This window comes from Oncorhynchus kisutch, linkage group LG6 (genome assembly GCF_002021735.2).
Source record: "Oncorhynchus kisutch isolate 150728-3 linkage group LG6, Okis_V2, whole genome shotgun sequence".
NCBI lineage: Eukaryota > Metazoa > Chordata > Actinopteri > Salmoniformes > Salmonidae > Oncorhynchus > Oncorhynchus kisutch.
Window position 1 is genome coordinate 1,135,313 of NC_034179.2, and position 20,615 is coordinate 1,155,927.

Consider the following 20,615-nt stretch of genomic DNA (forward strand, 5'->3'; position numbering starts at 1 on the left):
CCCTAACCCTACCGTCCAGACCCCATAGTACTGTACTCCTGACCCCTAACCCTACCGTCCAGACCCCATGATACTGTACTGTCCCCTAACCCTACCGTCCAGATACCATGATATTGTACTGTCCCCTAACCCTACCGTCCAGATCCCATAGTACTGTACTCCTGACCCCTAACCCTACCCTCCAGACCCCATGATACTGTACTGTCCCCTAACCCTACCGTCCAGATCCCATGATATTGTACTGCATCCTAACCCTACCGTCCAAACCCCATGATACTGTACTCTGACCCCTAACCCTACCGTCCAGACCCCATGATAATGTACTCTGACCCCTAACCCTACCGTCCAGACCCCATGATAATGTACTCTGACCCCTAACCCTACCGTCCAGACCCCATAGTACTGTACTCCTGACCCCTAACCCTACCGTCCAGACCCCATAGTACTGTACTGTCCCCTAACCCTACCGTCCAGATCCCATGATATTGTACTGTCCCCTAACCCTACCGTCCAGATCCCATAGTACTGTACTCTGACCCCTAACCCTACCGTCCAGACCCCATAGTACTGTACTCCTGACCCCTAACCCTACCGTCCAGACCCCATGATACTGTACTGTCCCCTAACCCTACCGTCCAGAACCCATAGTACTGTACTCCTGACCCCTAACCCTACCGTCCAGATCCCATGGTATTGTACTGTCCCCTAACCCTACCGTCCAGATCCCATGGTAATGTACTGTCCCCTAACCCTACCCTCCAGACCCCATGATACTGTACTGTCCCCTAACCCTACCGTCCAGATCCCATGATATTGTACTGTCCCCTAACCCTACCGTCCAGATCCCATAGTACTGTACTCTGACCCCTAACCCTACCGTCCAGACCCCATAGTACTGTACTCCTGACCCCTAACCCTACCGTCCAGATCCCATGGTATTGTACTGTCCCCTAACCCTACCGTCCAGATCCCATGGTAATGTACTGTCCCCTAACCCTACCCTCCAGACCCCATGATACTGTACTGTCCCCTAACCCTACCGTCCAGATCCCATGATATTGTACTGTCCCCTAACCCTACCGTCCAGATCCCATAGTACTGTACTCTGACCCCTAACCCTACCGTCCAGACCCCATAGTACTGTACTCCTGACCCCTAACCCTACCGTCCAGACCCCATAGTACTGTACTCTGACCCCTAACCCTACCGTCCAGACCCCATAGTACTGTACTCCTGACCCCTAACCCTACCGTCCAGACCCCATGATACTGTACTGTCCCCTAACCCTACCGTCCAGATCCCATAGTACTGTACTCCTGACCCCTAACCCTACCGTCCAGACCCCATGATACTGTACTGTCCCCTAACCCTACCGTCCAGATCCCATGGTAATGTACTGTCCCCTAACCCTACCGTCCAGATCCCATGATACTGTACTGTCCCCTAACCCTACCGTCCAGACCCCATGATACTGTACTGTCCCCTAACCCTACCGTCCAGATCCCATAGTACTGTACTCCTGACCCCTAACCCTACCATCCAGACCCCATGGTACTGTACTCTGACCCCTAACCCTACCGTCCAGACCCCATAGTACTGTACTCCTGACCCCTAACCCACCGTCCAGACCCCATGATATTGTACTGACCCCTAACCCTACCGTCCAGACCCGATGATACTGTACTCTGACCCCTAACCCTACCGTCCAGACCCCATGGTACTGTACTCTGACCCCTAACCCTACCGTCCATACCCCATAGTACTGTACTCCTGACCCTAACCCTACCGTCCAGACCCCATGATATTGTACTGACCCCTAACCCTACCGTCCAGACCCCATGGTACTGTACTCTGACCCCTAAAGTCCAGACCCCATGACACGGTACCCCCCCTTAACCCATGGTAACGTATACAGTCTGAACATATGCACACAGATCATGGAAGAGCTATGGTCTGTGTGTGTAGAGCTAATTTCAAACCTTAAACCACAAAATGGTGTTCTCTTCTCTCCAGGAGCCTCTTCTGAAACCTCTCAGTGCCTTCATTGGGATGAACAGTGAGATGAGAGATCTGGCTGCTGTTATTAGCAGGGTAAGAACTGTTATGAGCAGGGTAAGAGCTGTTATGAGCAGGGTAAGAGCTGTTATGAGCAGGGTAAGAGCTGTTATGAGCAGGGTAAGAGCTGTTATGAGCAGGGTAAGAGCTGTTATGAGCAGGGTAAGAGCTGTTATGAGCAGGGTAAGAGCTGTTGTTAGCAGGGTAAGAGCTGTTGTTAGCAGGGTAAGAGCTGTTATGAGCAGGGTAAGAGCTGTTATGAGCAGGGTAAGAGCTGTTATTAGCAGGGTAAGAACTGTTATGAGCAGGGTAAGAGCTGTTATGAGCAGGGTAAGAGCTGTTATGAGCAGGGTAAGAGCTGTTATGAGCAGGGTAAGAACTGTTATGAGCAGGGTAAGAGCTGTTATGAGCAGGGTAAGAGCTGTTATGAGCAGGGTAAGAGCTGTTATGAGCAGGGTAAGAGCTGTTATTAGCAGGATCCTTTTTAGTTATTTTGGGAAGTCGTTGAAGACGTTCTTTTAATCTGTAATACTCAGGTGAAACACTAGAGGACTGAAGAGCTACCATTGTATGGAATGTGTGTGTTTATTAATGAATGTCTGAGCTCTACCCCTCTCCTCTCTCTAAAGGACATCTATTTACAGAACCCCGCTGTGCGCTGGGATGACATTATAGGCCTGCAGGCCGCCAAGCGATTAGTCAAAGAGGCTGTCGTCTACCCTATTAAGGTACAGGCCGTAAGCACCATGCTCTTTCTCTGCTGCTGTACCACTTCCATTCTACTTCTGAATATGTCTACACTAAAAGCAGTAGGAAACAAAGTGCTGTTATTCGTGAAGGTATGGCCCATATTAGAGTATGGCCCATCATAGAGTACGGCCCATCTTACAGTACGGCCCATCTTACAGTACGGTCCATCATAGAGTATGGCCCATCATAGAGTATGGCCCATCTTAGAGTACGGTCCATCTTACAGTATGGTCCATCATAGAGTACGGTCCATCTTACAGTATGGTCCATCTTACAGTATGGCCCATCGTAGAGTACGGCCCATCATAGAGTATGGCCCATCTTACAGTATGGCCCATCGTAGAGTATGGTCCATCTTACAGTACGGCCCATCATAGAGTATGGCCCATCGTAGAGTACGGCCCATCATAGAGTACGGCCCATCTTACAGTACGACCCATCATAGAGTATGGTCCATCGTAGAGTACGGCCCATCGTAGAGTACGGCCCATCTTACAGTACGGCCCATCATAGAGTATGGCCCATCTTAGAGTACGGCCCATCTTACAGTACGGCCCATCTTAGAGTACGGCCCATCTTACAGTATGGCCCATCATAGAGTATGGCCCATCTTAGAGTATGGCCCATCTTAGAGTACGGCCCATCTTACAGTATGGCGCATCTTACAGTATGGCCCTTCTTAGTGTATGGCCCGCCCTTCTTAGTGTATGGCCCATCTTAGAGTACGGTCCATCTTAGAGTACTGCCCATCTTAGAGTATGGCCCATCTTAGAGTGTGGCCCATCTTACAGTACGGCCCATCTTACAGTACGGCCCATCTTAGAGTACTGCCCATCTTATAGTACGGCCCATCTTAGAGTACTGCCCATCTTATAGTACGGCCCATCTTACAGTACGGTCCATCTGACAGTACGGTTGCTGCCCCGACATTGTAATTTGATCTGACTCTATAGAACTAACATTCCTTCATTCTGTCCTTAGTATCCACAGCTATTCACTGGCATCCTGTCTCCATGGAAAGGTCTGCTGTTATACGGACCTCCAGGTAACACCTACACACACACCTACACACGCACACTCACCTACACACATGCACACACACACACCTACAGACACCTCCACACACACTCCTAACCTCTCCTCTCAGGTACAGGTAAGACACTGCTGGCCAAGGCTGTAGCCACAGAGTGTAACACCACGTTCTTCAACATCTCAGCCTCCAGCATCGTCAGCAAGTGGAGAGGAGACTCTGAGAAGCTGGTCAGGGTACGTGGCTGTCTGATGTCCCTGTATGAATGTTACAGACTGATGTTTATTAGTTGACATAATGCACTCCTCTCTCCAGGTGTTGTTTGAGCTGGCTCGCTACCACGCCCCTTCCACCATTTTCCTGGATGAACTGGAGTCAGTTATGAGCCAGAGAGGGACTGGAGGAGGGTGAGTTACGGAGGGTGAGTTACGGAGAGAGGGGAGGGTCAGTTACGGAGAGAGGGGAGGGGGAGTTACGGAGAGAGGGGAGGGTGAGTTAGAGAGAGAGGGGAGGGTGAGTTAGAGAGAGAGGGGAGGGTGAGTTAGAGAGAGAGGGGAGGGTGAGTTACAGAGAGAGGGGAGGGTGAGTTACGGAGAGAGGGGAGGGTGAGTTACGGAGAGGGGGATGGGGAGTTACGAAGAGAGGGGAGTGGGAGTTACGGAGAGAGGGGAGGGGGAGTTACGGAGAGGGGGTAGGGGGTAGGGGAGTTACGGAGAGAGGGGAGGGGGAGTTACGGAGAGGGGGGGGGGTTACGGAGAGGAGGGGAGTTACGGAGAGGGGAGGGGGAGTTACGGAGAGGGGAGGGGGGAGGGGGAGTTACGGAGAGAGGGGGGAGGGTGAGTTACGGAGAGGGGGGAGGGTGAGTTACGGAGAGAGGGGAGAGTGAGTTACGGAGAGGGGGGATGGGGAGTTACGAAGAGAGGGGAGTGGGAGTTACGGAGAGAGGGGAGGGGGAGTTACGGAGAGAGGGGAGGGGGAGTTACGGAGAGGGGGTAGGGGGAGTTACGGAGAGAGGGGAGGGGGAGTTACGGAGAGGGGGGGGGGGAGTTACGGAGAGGGGGGGAGTTACGGAGAGGGGAGGGGGAGTTACGGAGAGGGGAGGGGGGAGGGTGAGTTACGGAGAGGGGGGGAGGGTGAGTTACGGAGAGGGGGGAGGGTCAGTTACGGAGAGAGGGGAGAGTGAGTTACGGAGAGAGGGGAGGGTGATTTAAGGAGAGAGGGGAGGGTGATTTAAGGAGAGAGGGGAGGGGGAGTTACAGAGAGAGGGGAGGGTGAGTTACAGAGAGAGGGGAGGTTGAGTTACGGAGAGGGGGAGGGTAAGTTATGGAGAGAGGGGAGGGTGAGTTACGGAGAGAGGGGAGAGGGGAGGGTGAGTTACGGAGAGAGGGCAGGGTGAGTTACGGAGAGGGGGAGGGTGAGTTACGGAGAGAGGGGAGGGTGAGTTACGGAGAGGGGGAGCGTAAGTTACGGAGAGAGGGGAGGGTGAGTTACGGAGAGAGGGGAGGGTGAGTTACGTAGAGAGGGGAGGGTGAGTTACGGAGAGAGGGCAGGGTGAGTTACGGAGAGAGGGGAGGGTGAGTTACGTAGAGAGGGGAGGGTGAGTTATAGTGGGGGAGTAGGAGTTATAGTGGGGGAGTTAGAGAAGGAGTGGGGGAGGGGGAGTTAGAGAAGGAGTGGGGGAGGGGAGTTAGTGAATGGTTGGGGGAGGTGGAGTTAGTGAAGGATTGGGGGAGTTATAGTGGGGGAGGGGGAGTTACAGAGAAGGAGTGGGGGAGGGGGAGTTAGAGAAGGAGTGGGGGAGGGGGAGTTAGAGAAGGAGTGGGGGAGGGGGAGTTAGTGAATGATTGGGGGAGGTGGAGTTAGTGAAGGATTGGGGGAGTTATAGTGGGGGAGGGGGAGTTACAGAGAAGGAGTGGGGGAGGGGGAGTTATAGTGGCGGAGGGGGAGTTATAGTGGGGGGAGGAGGAGTTATAGTGGGGGCGGGGGAGTTAGTGAAGGAGTGGGGGAGTTATAGTGGGGGAGGGGGGGTTATAGTGGTGGAGGGGGAGTTACAGAGAAGGAGCGGGGGAGGGGGAGTTAGAGAAGGAGTGGGGGAGGGGAGTTATAAAGAAGGAGTGGGGGAGGGGGAGTTATAGTGGGGGAGGGGGAGTTATACTGGGGGGGTTATAGTGGGGGGAGGGGAATTATAATGGGGGAGGGGAAGTTAGTAAATGCTGCTCTCTGTGTTTTTAATGCGGCTCTCTGTGTTTTTAATGCTGCTCTCTGTGTTTTTAACGCTGTTCTCTGTTTTACTAATGCATGTATGTGTTATTAATGCTGCTCTTCGTTCTCTGTGTTGCTGTCCTGGTCCAGAGGAGAGCACGAGGGCAGCAGAAGGATGAAGACAGAGCTTTTGGTCCAGATGGATGGACTGGCCCGATCTGATGATCTGGTTTTTGTCCTGGCAGCATCTAACCTTCCCTGGTAGGTCAATCCCTTACCTTCCCTGGTAGGTCTAACCATAACCTTCCCTGGTAGGTCTAACCATAACCTTCCCTGGTAGGTCTAACCCTAACCTTCGCTGGTAGGTCTAACCATAACCTTCCCTGGTAGGTCCAACCATAACCTTCCCTGGTAGGTCTAACCATAACCTTCCCTGGTAGGTCTAACCCTAACCTTCCCTGGTAGGTCTAACCCTAACCTTCCCTGGTAGGTCTAACCCCACAGCCTCTCTAACACTAACCTACCCTGGTAAGTCCTGGCGTTTGTCCTGGCAGTCTCTAACCTGCCCTGGTAAGACCTGGCATTTGTCCTGGCAGACTCTAACCTACCCTGGTAAGTCCTGGCGTTTGTCCTGGCAGCCTCTAACCTACCCTGGTGAGGCCTGGCAGCCTCTAACCTACCCTGGTGAGACCTGGCAGCCTCTAACCTACCCGGATGAGCCCTGGCGTTTGTCCTGGCAGCCTCTAACCTACCCTGGTAAGTCCTGGTGTTTGTCCTGGCAGCCTCTAACCTACCATGGTAAGTCCTGGCAGCCTCTAACCTACCCTGGTGAGACCTGGCAGCCTCTAACCTACCCTGGTGAAACCTGGCAGCCTCTAACCTACCCTGGTAAGTCCTGACAGCCTCTAACCTACCCTGGTGTCACCACGTTGGCCTCTTTGGGTATAACAAGCCCCATCCCCCACTCCCTGCCTCCCCCTTTCCTCCTTCAACTAGGTTGCTGTGGTCAGAGAGACGTTGTATAGTATAGAGAGAGTATATTTTCATAGACGACAAAGGAAATCCTTCCACCTCAAAGAACTAGAGGTACGAACAAATTTCATGTTCCGGAGAAAGTATAAAAGATGGGTGAAGAATCCAGCTACGAGCTGGTCTGTTTGTCACAACTTGGGGAAGCTCATGGGAGACGGTGTGGCCACATTACCATAACACTGTTTATATAATAGACTCAGATATGAGGTTTACATCTAATTGTTGTATAAGATGAATGAGTGAGGATGATACTGTTTGTATAATTGTGTAATATGATTTTGGACTGTTTAATGAAGAAAAATACAATTCCCTTTTGATTTGAACTAAATCAGAAGACCGCCCCTGAGGCCAGTTAGGGTCAGGCCTCCTGGGACAGCCCTTTTTCGGCCCTTCCGAAAACCCCCACTCAGGTTTTCGATCAGCAGACCGAGCTTACCTCAATTACGAGATGGCTAAAGGTTGCAGACCATGTTTTTCTCCATTAGGGGAGACAAAGGTTGTGGACCATTGCTGAATCTTTTAATCATACCACGTGGTTAAACTCTTAGACTATCGATACCGACAGAATAAGAACAAGTCTTTGATATTAATTACTAGTCTGCAGCTAGGAATTCGGTATCACTGAACGCAAAGAACGACAACCGCCGAAACATCCACTCTATAACAAAAAGAATGAATGTCACTCTGAACTAACCACTATAACCACGACAGAGAGAGAGAGGGAGAGAGACGGACAATTCTACAAAAGAAATGAACTTTTCACCAGCGTAAATATATATATATATATATATATTGATTGCAATTGTTCCCGAATGAGTGAGCGTTCATGTGCAAAGGATTAGCATTTCAATTGTTATAATTATCACTTTGCCGTGACTTCTTAGTCGACCCCCACTTCCCCTTTTGTCTAACAAGCTGCCAGGCCGGTTTAGCCCACTAGGGCACATTCTCATTTCATGTAACCACATTTACCATATTTACAGTTTGTTTATGCATTTCTGTGAATTACTTAGTAATAAATAAATGATTTAAGACAATTGATGTATGGATGACTCATAGTGAAGACTGGGTTCGTGCAGATAACCAACAATTTACCACGTTTGGAATGAGACTAACGTGAGGTAAAGTAAATTATTAATTAATCAGAAGATTATGGATCAGATATGAAAATATCTGAAAAGACACAACATTTATGACGCCCCCGGGTAAGGAATCTAAGATAGAATTAGACTTTGCTGTGGAATTCTATATATCAATTGTGCAAACAGAATTGTACAAACAGACTGCTTTGTATACATCCAAATTGGTTGTGTGTGTGTTCCCATTGGAAGAGGCTACAGAGCGCCTCCGGTAGTGGTTTTTAGCGTCGGAGCAATGAGTGATAAATTCCAGATTTAGTCCGTTAGGCCAAACATCTTAACTTCTAGAGCCAGTAAGGTTAGAAATTAGAAGATATTCTTTCCTTCCGAGCCGAAGTATTTTTGTCCGCCTACCGCACTACACCAGTGTGGACTGACTACAGGCAGATCCGTATTATGTACCGTGTCGCTCCGGTCAACATAACGCTAGCAAAGTATGCCGAAAGGTTTAATGTGAGATGTCACTAGTAAACCCACCCTTTCCATGGTGAGAGGACCCTATTTTGTGCTTAGAACGTGATATTTCTGAACAATTTAGGATTACGAGATGCTAAACTAACAGAGGGGGAACATTTTTCACTTCCTGTGTTCCGTTTAAAATCCTCCACCTTCCGTGACGGAAGTACCGCAATTTGTACTTCCGTTTGATTTCAGCATTCTGCATCACTGGTGGTGAAGAATCGCAAGTACATTTCTTAAAAGAAGTGTTGGAAATCCAAACGTGGATCACGTTAAAATAATCCAGCAATCTCAATTGCTTGGGTCTCATTCAATTTATTTATTTAAATTGTTGGACATACCTTTCTAGGTTCTTTCAATTAAACGAGACACCTTAAACTTTGCAATAGTAACCTAGATGAACCAACTTCCCAGGTTAATTTAAAATGTAATACCCAGATAGCCTATCCAGGTATGATATCATTATCATTGATTAATTCGCTTAATTTGCTTTTGCAAATTCATTCACGTCGAACTTCCACAGTACTGTCCAGTACTGATGGTTAATTAACGTCTATAAATAGATTAAAATCATCTTTGCAGCTCCCAATATATTCCAAAACCAAACTTTGGAAAATTAGGAAAAACATTTTTTCCTTTCAAAATGTTCTAATAAAGTGCAAGCTATCAGAGGGGGTAGTCCCCACTCGCCTATCAGAGGGGGTAGTCCCCACTCGCCTATCAGAGGGGGTAGTCCCCACTCGCCTATCAGAGGGGGTAGTCCCCACTCGCCTATCAGAGGGGGTAGTCCCCACTCGCCTATCAGAGGGGGTAGTCCCCACTCGCCCGCTAATTAGTGAACCTCCACCCGCAAATGGATTGATCTCTGACCTCAGCAGCGATACCAACCCTAATTATGCCATTAGTGGAAAAACACAACAACGCTTTCCAAAATCAACCATCGGGCGCAGGCCTCGTAAAGGTTCTCTCCAGTCTAGCCCTGATGTCTTGCCACCCAAGATTGGCATCTGTCCAATACCACAGTGCACAGCTGAAGCACGAGCAGGTAATGGGAGACATAAAGGGACAGAGGGAGAGAACCGGGAAACCAATGACAAATGCTGAAAAGGGAAAAATTCTGCTAGCTATGGAACTGCGCTTGAAAACTTAACAATTAAATGTAATTGCAAAAACGTATGACGATGAACAAGTACAAGCTCTTCAACAAAATTGGCTTCTACAGGAACAAGGATCATATGCTACAGGATCATATGCTACAGGAACAACTCGATTTAGCCAAAACTAAATACGATGATGTTCACGCCAAACTAGATAAATCTTAAGAGTTATCTACAAACAGGAGCGCTCAACTTGATAACATGCATGCAGCTTTGTTGAACGTTACTCAAAGTAACACGATTCTACTCAAAACGCTGCAGGCCAAAGACGATCAGTTAATGAACCCAATGACAAAGTTGGATGACAAATCAGCAGAACTCACTGAAGTCACTGACCAAATGAATGATGAGAGAACTCAGGTGATGAAGATGGAAATATTGATTTCTAAGCAAGCGGAGGAAATCTCATCACTGAATCTTTTGCTCCGTACTCAAGACCTCTATCTGCAAGCCATGACAGATAAGTTTGAGACAGAAAGGAGCAAGTGTGACACTCACGTGTCCAAAATCAGTACTCTAAGCGCTCAAGTGGACTCTGCAATGCAGCAGAATACCACCCTTAGGGACCATCTGGAGGAAGTCCAGAATGGTCACGCTCTACAGCGGGATTACCAATCCAAGCAACCGGAGCCCAAGCCTGTCCCTCAGTCTTCTCCTCTTGGCCATTCAGCACTGAGTAATATTGCGCCACTTGGCCAACAACAACAAGGCTTGGCTTCTCCTCTTGGCCTTTCGGCCCCAATCTCTCCACAGGATGAAGCCAACCCTTTCAGCCCGCTTGGCGCGGAATACCTTGACAAACTCATCAAGAATTTCCCCACCTTTGACCACGTTCCAGGTCAGCCAAACGATACTGAGACGTTCCTAGCTGACATAGAGGACGCGTTGGATGGCTACCCGAACGGTACGGGTTCTGACAGGGTTTACCTGTTGAAGCAAACGTCAAATAGACACGTGACAAGGTTAATTCGTCTACAACAGCAACACGTGCTAAACGACTACGCTAAACTTGCCACAGCATTGAAATTACAATTCAGTGGTTCTGCGACTCGCAAACACGATAGCTCACTGGCTAACACCGTCAAACAAGCTCGGAACGAACATCCACAAGCTTACTATCATAGGCTTTGTTCAGCTTACTTTGGCTTACTTTTACTCACTGAAACAGGCATGGAAGACCTGTTACCTTTTAAACAAATGTTCCTGTCGAACATGTATCCTACCTTCATTACCTACTTGGGCCCTGCCGCCCACGTTGGCTTGCCTATCTTACAACTCAGAGAGCTTGCAATCACAGCTTTTGAAGCATTAAAAGTTCACAACGCTAAGAGCCCTGACCACTTGGTTTTGAAGTTTGACCAGGAGCACCCACTCCAGTTAGAGGGTGCATTATCAGGTATTGGAGCGTTGAGAGATGACGCACAACAACAGTTTCTACCACGAAACCATGATTCCAAAATCTCTGCGGTCTAAATAACTGTAAAGATAAAGATAAATCACAAGGACCAGACGGGGGATAACCGGACACCAGGTCCACAGGAATTAACACCCATAGCAAGGACTAGACAAGGAATTACCGGACACCAGGTCCACAGGAATTAACACCCATAGCAAGGACTAGACAAGGAATTACCAGACACCAGGTCCACAGGAATTAACACCCATAGCAAGGACTAGATGGGGAATTACCGGACACCAGGTCCGCAGGAATTAACACCCTGAGCAAGGACTAGATGGGGAATTACCAGACACCAGGTAATGTGTCACCACTCTGACATAAAGGTTGCGAAGAAAAAGGTCATGCGCTTTGTTAAAGCCAAGCCCACTCAAAATCGGAAAAGTCAATCTGCTTCCACCTTGAACAGAAATGGCACATCACGTCGTTGCGAACGACCTCTCCACTTTGTGGGAAATATGTCCACTAACCATGAATCTAAATGGCCATACCTGGAAACAATCCTGGAGGACTGCTTAACTTGTCATGCGCTAATTGATTCGGGTGCGACAATATCACTCATCTCTCAAACATTATTTGATGATCTCAAAAGGGCTTTGAAGCCAACTAAACGTTGGTTAAAAGTGGAACGATGCAACACTACACTTCGAGGGGTCACTCAGACTACCTCGTCTCTCACATTGAGAGTCATGCTGAAACTACACTTCAAGGACGTATCGCTTGTTCACCCTGTGTATGTTACCAGCCTCGAAACTGTAACCCTGCTACTTGGCGCAGACTTGATGGATCGGTTACTCCCATTGATGGATTGGAAAACCAACCAGGTATGGTCACAGGCCACCGTGCCTTCTCCACTGACCACACTGTCTACCCCTAACGCTAGCTGCAACGCAGTCATTCACGAGGCGTATCTGTCGAAAGCACCCCTTGGGAAAAAGACGTTTAGAAACCTTTTGGGGCAGAATCCGATCCAAGGAGATATTACGATATCTCGACACATTCCATCAGCCAACTTGATTGACCATTCTTGTCCTGATTTCGAGCCAGCTGTCTCTGTGAATAAGCAAATTCCCTCCTCCTTGCAGTCGTGCAATACGGTAGTTGATATGAACTCCTCTTGCCCTTCGGACACGTCCGCAAGCACTGCGGTCGTATCAACAAGAAAACATTGATGCGCAGAGTATACTCTGCTTCCGATGATACACCTTCCACTTTGTTGGGGACTGTCACCCCTTACAATGACACTAATGGCGTCAGTCCAGCAACTGACCCGATGACTCCCACTGGTGAAACACTTTGCGATATCACAGACCGATATCCTCGTCTCAGTTCACATGTACTGAAGTGGTTGCCACACGCGGACGCGGTGGTGACTGACATGCCTCTAAAGACACTGAGCGTTTTGAAGCACAAACACCAGGAGATTTGGTTGAAAGGTTACAGCCATTCTCATAACACGGACAACTCGTACATAGGGTCCGACCTTTTCGTTTGCGCCTCGGACACCAACACCACCCGCTGGTGGGGGGGTCCCGAGACACAAAGGGGGGGAATAGTAGCCCAGACCCATGATGAGCCTCATCGAGGCCGGTGGTGGGGTCGAGACTACGGACAACACCGTACGAGGCCGCCAGAGCATAAATCAAATCTAGTTGTAAACTCCCCTATGAGAACAGTGAGGAGCAGACAACCCCCATCTAGGGGCCTATCTTAGAACACATCTAAGATAGTACTGAGGTGTACCACACTGGTCGTAAAGGAAGTCCAGTGGACTTGTCCACCTCCAAAACAAATGGCAACAATAATCATTCCTTGCCATGTGTAGGTTCAACTACAATACAACTAGTAAAATGCTCCAATCATGTGTTCCTGTAGTATAATATTTCTGAATAAATCGGTAGGATAACTGGTCCCTTTGAGCACCAGTACCAATACCAGTGACAGTCAGTCTAGCTACAATCAGTAAGAAGGTTAGAGACACAACCAATCAAATGACCCTTGACAATAGCGACATAGGAGTCACTCAGAGTGCAACACGTGGAAGGGAATCTCCAGTGCACTCTTCCAATGGTTAACACACATGTCACTAATAAATAGAATCCTTAATTCAGGAGGAAAAGTATTAGAATCATTAACTACGATCACACCACCTACGACTGGTCCAATACTTAATGAGTACTTCCGTCGTGAGGTTAGCTCCTCCGTGGATAACATAGCTATGAAAGAGACTTCATACCTATCACCACTACAATAGTGGAAGACACAGTGACTTGTAGTAAAAACTAATACAGACTTCCTCGACACCAATTCTGATTGACCTCCAGGCATTGACCTGAAAATTACCTGACTACGTCAGACTCATTCTGAACAAGTTGTAATCTGCCAGGATACTTGGTTTTCTTACTTTGACATGCACGCTTGTGTAAGCATAAACACACATGCACAACAGAACATCCAATTAGGATTTATGCTAGGATCACTTAATGGTCCAAGCAAAATACCAACCTTAGTAAAGTTGAACATTTACTTCTCGGCCTTTGACTCTACAGCTACAGCACTCACCAGTTTTCTTCCCAGAAGTCCATAGGTCATCCCTGTAGACTGCCAAAACTAGTGCCTTACAGCTGTAAACGTATCATATAGTTATCAACTTAGGATAGTGCCTAAGCAACACACCAAGTAGGAATACCCCAGATATGGCATTAGAGACAATGCCATGATAGTCATTTTGCCAGAACATTGGACGTATATAGAGTATAGTCCAATTAGATTATTTTTGTGTGAAAACTATTTTGTATATCTTTTGTTTATGCTTTCATTCCTTTTCGGTTCAGTTCCTTTGACACTTAGGAAGTGATAGAGCCATAAACAAAGTCCCCATACAACCATCACTTAGAGCCACAATGCCGCTCACTGGGGAATGAATGTAATTATATATATTTCATGAGTGTGTGCGTTGTTAACATCTGCCTACGTTACTGCCCAGATCTTCCAGTCTGGACGACAACCAGACTATGGGTCTGGAACGGCGACCCCAAATCCGGACACCCACGGCCCATCCTTCTGGCAGCATGCCCCGCTGTCAGGGTGCCTACCAAGGTAAACCACCAGAGGGGGGGCCGCAATGGCGATCACTAACCAGGGACATCCCCTGGCCCTCCCTGGGGTACTTTGCAGCTTCCAGGGAACCTACTAAGGTACATCACTAGAAGGGACCGCAACTGAAGACCGCCCCTGAGCCCAGTTAGGGTCAGGCCTCCTGGGACAGCCCTTTTTCGGCCCTTCCGAATAAAACCCCCACTCGGGTTTTCGATCAGCAGACCGAGCTTACCTCAATTACGAGATGGCTAAAGGTTGCAGACCATGTTTTTCTCCATTAGGGGAGACAAAGGTTGTGGACCATTGCTGAATCTTTTAACTTGTAACGGCTGTCTTCCTCCGACGAGGAGGAGGAGTAGTAAGGATCGGAGAACCAATGCGCAGAGTGGTACGTGTTCATGCTCTTTATTAAAACAAGCGAACACTGAAACAAAACAATAAACGACACGTGAAATATCCGTGTGGAACACACAGACACAGAAAATAAACACAGGTGTAAAAAGGCTACCTAAGTATGATTCTCAATCAGAGACAACAAACGACACCTGCCTGTGTTTGAGATTCATACCAGGCCAAACGCAAAACACAACATAGAAAACGGAACATGGACAAACCACCCAACTCACCCTGACCGTACTAAAACAAAGACACTAAGGTCAGAACATGACATAACCATAACACGTGGTTAAACTCTTAAACTATCGATACCGACAGAATAAGAACAAGTCTTTGATATTAATTACTAGTCTGCAGCTAGGAATTCGGTTACATTGAACGCGAAGAACGACAACCGCCGAAACAACCATTCTGTAACGAAACGAATGAATGTCACTCTGAACTATCCACTATAACCACGACAGAGAGAGAGAGATGGACAATTCTACAAAATAAATGAACTTTTCATCAGTGATCAAGACGACACACTGAGCGTAAATATATATATTGATTGCAATTGTTCCCGAATGAGTGAGCGTTCATGTGCAAAGGATTAGCATTTCAATTGTTATAATTATCACTTTGTCGTGACTTCTTAGTCGACCCCCACTTCCCCTTTTGTCTAACAAGCTGCCATGCCGGTTTAGCCTACTAGGGCACATTCTCCTATCATTTCTTGTAACCATATTTACCATATTTACTTTTTGTTTATGCATTTCTGTGAATTACTTAGTAATAAATAAATGATTTAAGACAATTGATGTATGGATGACTCATACATGACTCATACATGACAATTTACGACGTTTGGAATGAGACTAACGTGAGGTAAAGTAAATAATTCATTAATCAGAAGACTATGGAGTAGTTATTTTAGGAAATTATAACTTTGTAATCTGAATATTTTTGCTTGGTGCCCCAACTTCCTAGTAATTACGGTTACATGATTAGTCAGTTTAATCGCGTAATAACTAATTACAGAGAATCTTTGATAAAAAACTATAAGTCTTCAGTTAGTAAAGACACGACACTGGTAAGTCCTGGCGTTTGTCCTGGCATCCTCTAACCTGCCCCGTTGAGACCTGGCATTTGTCCTGACAGCCTCTAACCTACCCTGGTAAGTCCTGGCAGTCTCTAACCTGCCCTGGTGAGACCTGGCGTTTGTCCTGGCAGCATCTAACCTGCCCTGTTAAGACCTAGCGTATGTCCTGGCAGACTCTAACCTGCCCTGGTAAGACCTGGCAGTCTCTAACCTGCCCTAGTAAGACCTGGTGTATGTCCTGGCAGCCTCTAACCTGCCCTGGTAAAACCTGGCAGCCTCTAACCTGCCCTGGTAAGTCCTGGCGTATGTCCTGGCAGCCTCTAACCTGCCCTGGTGAGACCTGGCGTATGTCCTGGCAGCCTCTAACCTGCCCTGGTGAGACCTGGCGTATGTCCTGGCAGCCTCTAACCTGCCCTGGTAAGACCTGGCGTATGTCCTGGCAGCCTCTAACCTGCCCTGGTGAGACCTGGCGTTTGTCCTGGCAGCCTCTAACCTGCCCTGGTAAGACCTGGCGTATGTCCTGGCAGTCTCTAACCTGCCCTGGTAAGACCTGGCGTATGTCCTGGCAGCCTCTAACCTGCCCTGGTAAGACCTGGCGTATGTCCTGGCAGCCTCTAACCTGCCCTGGTAAGTCCTGGCATATGTCCTGGAAGCCTCTAACCTGCCCTGGTGAGACCTGACGTTTGTCCTGGCAGCCTCTAACCTGCCCTGGTAAGACCTGGCGTATGTCCTGGCAGCCTCTAACCTGCCCTGGTAAGACCTGGCGTATGTCCTGGCAGCCTCTAACCTGCCCTGGTAAGTCCTGGCATATGTCCTGGCAGCCTCTAACCTGCCCTGGTGAGACCTGGCGTATGTCCTGGCAGCCTCTAACCTGCCCTGGTGAGACCTGTCGTTTGTCCTGGCAGCCTCTAACCTGCCCTGGTAAGACCTGGCGTATGTCCTGGCAGCCTCTAACCTGCCCTGGTAAGACCTGGCGTATGTCCTGGCAGCCTCTAACCTGCCCTGGTGAGACCTGGCGTATGTCCTGGCAGCCTCTAACCTGCCCTGGTAAGACCTGGCGTATGTCCTGGCATCCTCTAACCTGCCCTGGTAAGACCTGGCATATTTCCTGGCAGCCTCTAACCTGCCCTGGTGAGACCTGGCGTATGTCCTGGCAGCCTCTAACCTGCCCTGGTAAGCTCAGAAGAACTGGAACCATATTTATCAAGCTGCTCAGGGTGTTGATCTCAGAGCAGGTAGAGATATAGTCAGGGTTCAACACCTACAGGGTCAGGAGGGTAACAGGTATGACAGGTGGTCTCGGTAACAGAAGAGGTTTCTCCCTATGTCTCTCTTCGTCTTCTCAGGGAGCTGGATCATGCCATGCTGAGACGTCTGGAGAAAAGGATTATGGTTGGCCTTCCCTCTGACAATGCCCGACAGGCCATGGTCTCTCATTGGCTGCCTCCACTCAGCTGCACTGGAGGGGTGGAGCTACGCACCGAGCTGGCCTATGAGATGATTGCAAAGGTAGGGGGGAGGAACAGTGGGATCTCACATCTCTGTTGACCAAAAGATTGACTACTAAAAAGCTGTTCTTGCCATAATATGGACTTAGCTTGTTTGGTAAAAGACCATCTTCTGTACACCACCCCTACCTTGTCACAACACAACTGATTGGCTCAAACGCATTAAGAACTTCTAACAAGGCACACCTGTTAATTGAAATTGTATAGTAGTTAAGTAATAGATGTTATCTTGTATTATAGTAAGTTAGCTAGTTGTAGTAGTTAATATTAGTAATAATGTTGTTATCTTGTATCATAGTAAGTTAGCTAGTTGTAGTAGTAATAGATGTTGTCTTGATATATTAATACTAATATCTATATATTCTAGGCGACGGAAGGATACTCTGGGTCTGATATCAGGCTGGTGTGTAAAGAAGCAGCCATGAGACCAGTCAGGAAGATATTTGATGCTCTAGAGAGCCACCAGCAGGGTAAGGAAACAGCCGTGAGACCAGTCAGGAAGATATTTGATGCTCTAGAGAGCCACCAGCAGGGTAAGGAAACAGCCGTGAGACCAGTCAGGAAGATATTTGATGCTCTAGAGAGCCACCAGCAGGGTAAGGAAACGGCCGTGAGACCAGTCAGGAAGATATTTGATGCTCTGCAGAGCCACCAGCAGGGTAAGGAAACAGCCGTGAGACCAGTCAGGAAGATATTTGATGCTCTAGAGAGCCACCAGCAGGGTAAGGAAACGGCCGTGAGACCAGTCAGGAAGATATTTGATGCTCTGCAGAGCCACCAGCAGGGTTACATTGTAATATTTACTCAGCTGAAAACTCCGGTATTGACAAAAAATGGAGGATCTCGTTTTTCAGTAGCACTTGGCTGTGTGCAGTAGATTTAGCATGTAGAATCATCTGGAAATTAGTAGAAAATGACGGCCGTGGTGATAGGACGGCTATCCGTTATTAATAATACCACTCCTCCCCTTACAGGGAGCTGCAACATGCCTGTCATTCACCTGGAAACTGTGACAACAGACGACTTCCTGGAGGTGATCGCTCACACCAAACCCTCGGCCAGGAACCTTATAGACAAATACACCGCCTGGGAGACTGAGTACGAGTCTGTGTGACACACTCAACATAGCAATATACAGTGCCTTCAGAAAGTATTCAGACCCCTAGACTTTTTCCACATTTTGTTATTTTACAACCTTAATTTAAAATGTATTCAAAAAAATAATAATTAACTTTTCATTTTATTTTTTAAAATTTTACCCCTTTTCCTCCCCAATTTCGTGGTATCCAATTGTTTAGTACCTACTATCTTTTCTCTGGTACAACTCCCAAAGGGGCTTGGGAGAGACGAAGGTTGAAAGTCATGTGTCCTCCGATACACAACCCAACCAAGCCGCACTAACCCTAACCCTTCTTAACACAGTGGGCGCATCCAACCCAGAAGCCAGCCGCACCAATGTGTCAGAGGAAACTTCATGCACCTGGCAACCTTGGTTAGCGTGCACTGCGCCCGGCCCGCAACAGGAGTCGCTGGTGCGCGATTAGACAAGGATATCCCTACCGGCTAAGCCCTCCCTAACCCGGACGACACTGGGCCAATTGTGCGTCGACCCCATGGACCTACCGGGTGTGGCCGGTTGCGAACCCAGAGTCTCTGGTGGCACAGCTGGCGCTGCAGTACAGCGCCCTTAACCACTGCGCCACCCGGGAGGCCCTTAAAAGATAAAAACTCATCTACACACAATAACCCTTAATGACAAAGCGAAAACAGTTAAAAGAAATAAATAAACAGAAATATCTTAATTACGTAAATATTCAGACCCTTTGATATGAGGCTCGAAATTGTGCTCAGGGACATCCTGTTTTCGTTGATCATCCTTGAGATGTTTCTACAACTTGAATCGAATCCATCTGTGATAAATTCAATTGATTGGACATGATTTGGAAAGACACACACCTGTCTATATGAGGTCCCACAGTTGACAGTGCATGTCAGAGCAAAAACCAAGCTATGACGTCTAAGGAATTGTCCGTAGAGCTCTGAGACAGGATTGTGTCAAGAAACAGATCTGGGAAGTGTACCAAAAAATGTCTGCAGCATTGAAGATCCCCAAGAACACAGCGCCCTTCATCAGTCTTAAATGGAAGAAGTTTGGAACCACCAAGACTCTTCCTAGAGCTGGCCTCCCAGCCAAACTGAGCAATCAGGGGAGAAGGGCCTTGGTCAGGGAGGGGACCAAGATCCCGATGGTCACTCTGACAGACATCCATAGTTCTTCTGTGGAGATGGGACAACCTTCCAGAAGGACAACCATCTCTGCAGCATCCCACCAATTAGGCCTTTATGGTAGAGTTGCCACTCCTCAGTAAAAGGCACATGACAGCCCACTTGGAATTTGCCAAAAGGCACCTAGACTCTCAGACCATGAGAAACAAGATTATCTGGTCTTATGAAACCAAGATTGAACTCTTTAGCCTGAATGCCAAGTGTCAAGTCTGGAGGAAACCTGACACCATCTCTACGGTGAAGCATGGTGGTAGCATGAGGGTATGTTTTTCAGTGGCAGGGACTGGGAGACTAGTCAGGATTGAGAGAAAGATGAACGGAGCAAAGTACAGAAAGATCATTGACGAAAACCTGGTCCAGAGCACTCAGGACCTCAGACTGGGGTGGAGGTTCACCTTCCAACAGGACTACGACCCTAATCGCACAGCCAAAACAATCAGGAGTGGCTTCAGGACAAGTCTCTGAATGACCTTGAGTGGTCCAGCCAGAGCCCGGACTTGAACCCAATCAAACATCTCTAGAGAGGCCTGAAAATAGCTGTTCAGCAACGCTCCCCATCCAACCTGACAGAGCTTGAGAGGATCTGCAAAGAAGAATGGAAGAAACTTCCCAAATACAGGTGTGCCAAGCTTGTGGCGTCATACCCAAGAAGACTCAAGGCTGTAATTGCTGCCAAAGGTGTTTCAACAAAGTACTGAGTAAAGGGTCTGAATTTCTTTCATCTAAAAAACAGTTTTTGCTTTGTCATTATTGGGTATTGTGTGTAGATTGATATGGGATTTTTTTTAATTAAAATTTAGAATAAGGCAGTAACGTGACAAAATGTGGAAAAGGTCAAGGGGTCTGAATACTTTCCGAATGCACTGTACATATCTGTAGCAATGAGCATCTTAGATTAGCAATACAATGTAATAGGTCAGTGTGTCTGTACATAGGGCTTGTCTGAGACAGAACCTAGGTCAGTG

The 20,615-nt window shown here is 48.0% G+C and overlaps 1 protein-coding gene across 1 annotated transcript in view; it reads left to right on the forward strand.

Annotated features, from left to right (window-relative positions):
* The window catches only part of katnal2 (katanin p60 subunit A-like 2), a 62,302-nt gene that overhangs the window by 40,819 nt on the left and 868 nt on the right, over positions 1 to 20,615 (forward strand). Inside the window, exons 8-16 of the mRNA XM_031825998.1 lie at positions 2,014 to 2,091; positions 2,685 to 2,783; positions 3,787 to 3,850; positions 3,953 to 4,071; positions 4,151 to 4,242; positions 6,188 to 6,298; positions 17,203 to 17,365; positions 17,732 to 17,834; positions 18,339 to 20,608. Coding sequence (XP_031681858.1) covers positions 2,014 to 2,091; positions 2,685 to 2,783; positions 3,787 to 3,850; positions 3,953 to 4,071; positions 4,151 to 4,242; positions 6,188 to 6,298; positions 17,203 to 17,365; positions 17,732 to 17,834; positions 18,339 to 18,478 — 969 coding nt within the window. The 3' untranslated portion in view covers positions 18,479 to 20,608. The remainder of the gene's footprint in view (positions 1 to 2,013; positions 2,092 to 2,684; positions 2,784 to 3,786; positions 3,851 to 3,952; positions 4,072 to 4,150; positions 4,243 to 6,187; positions 6,299 to 17,202; positions 17,366 to 17,731; positions 17,835 to 18,338; positions 20,609 to 20,615) is intronic.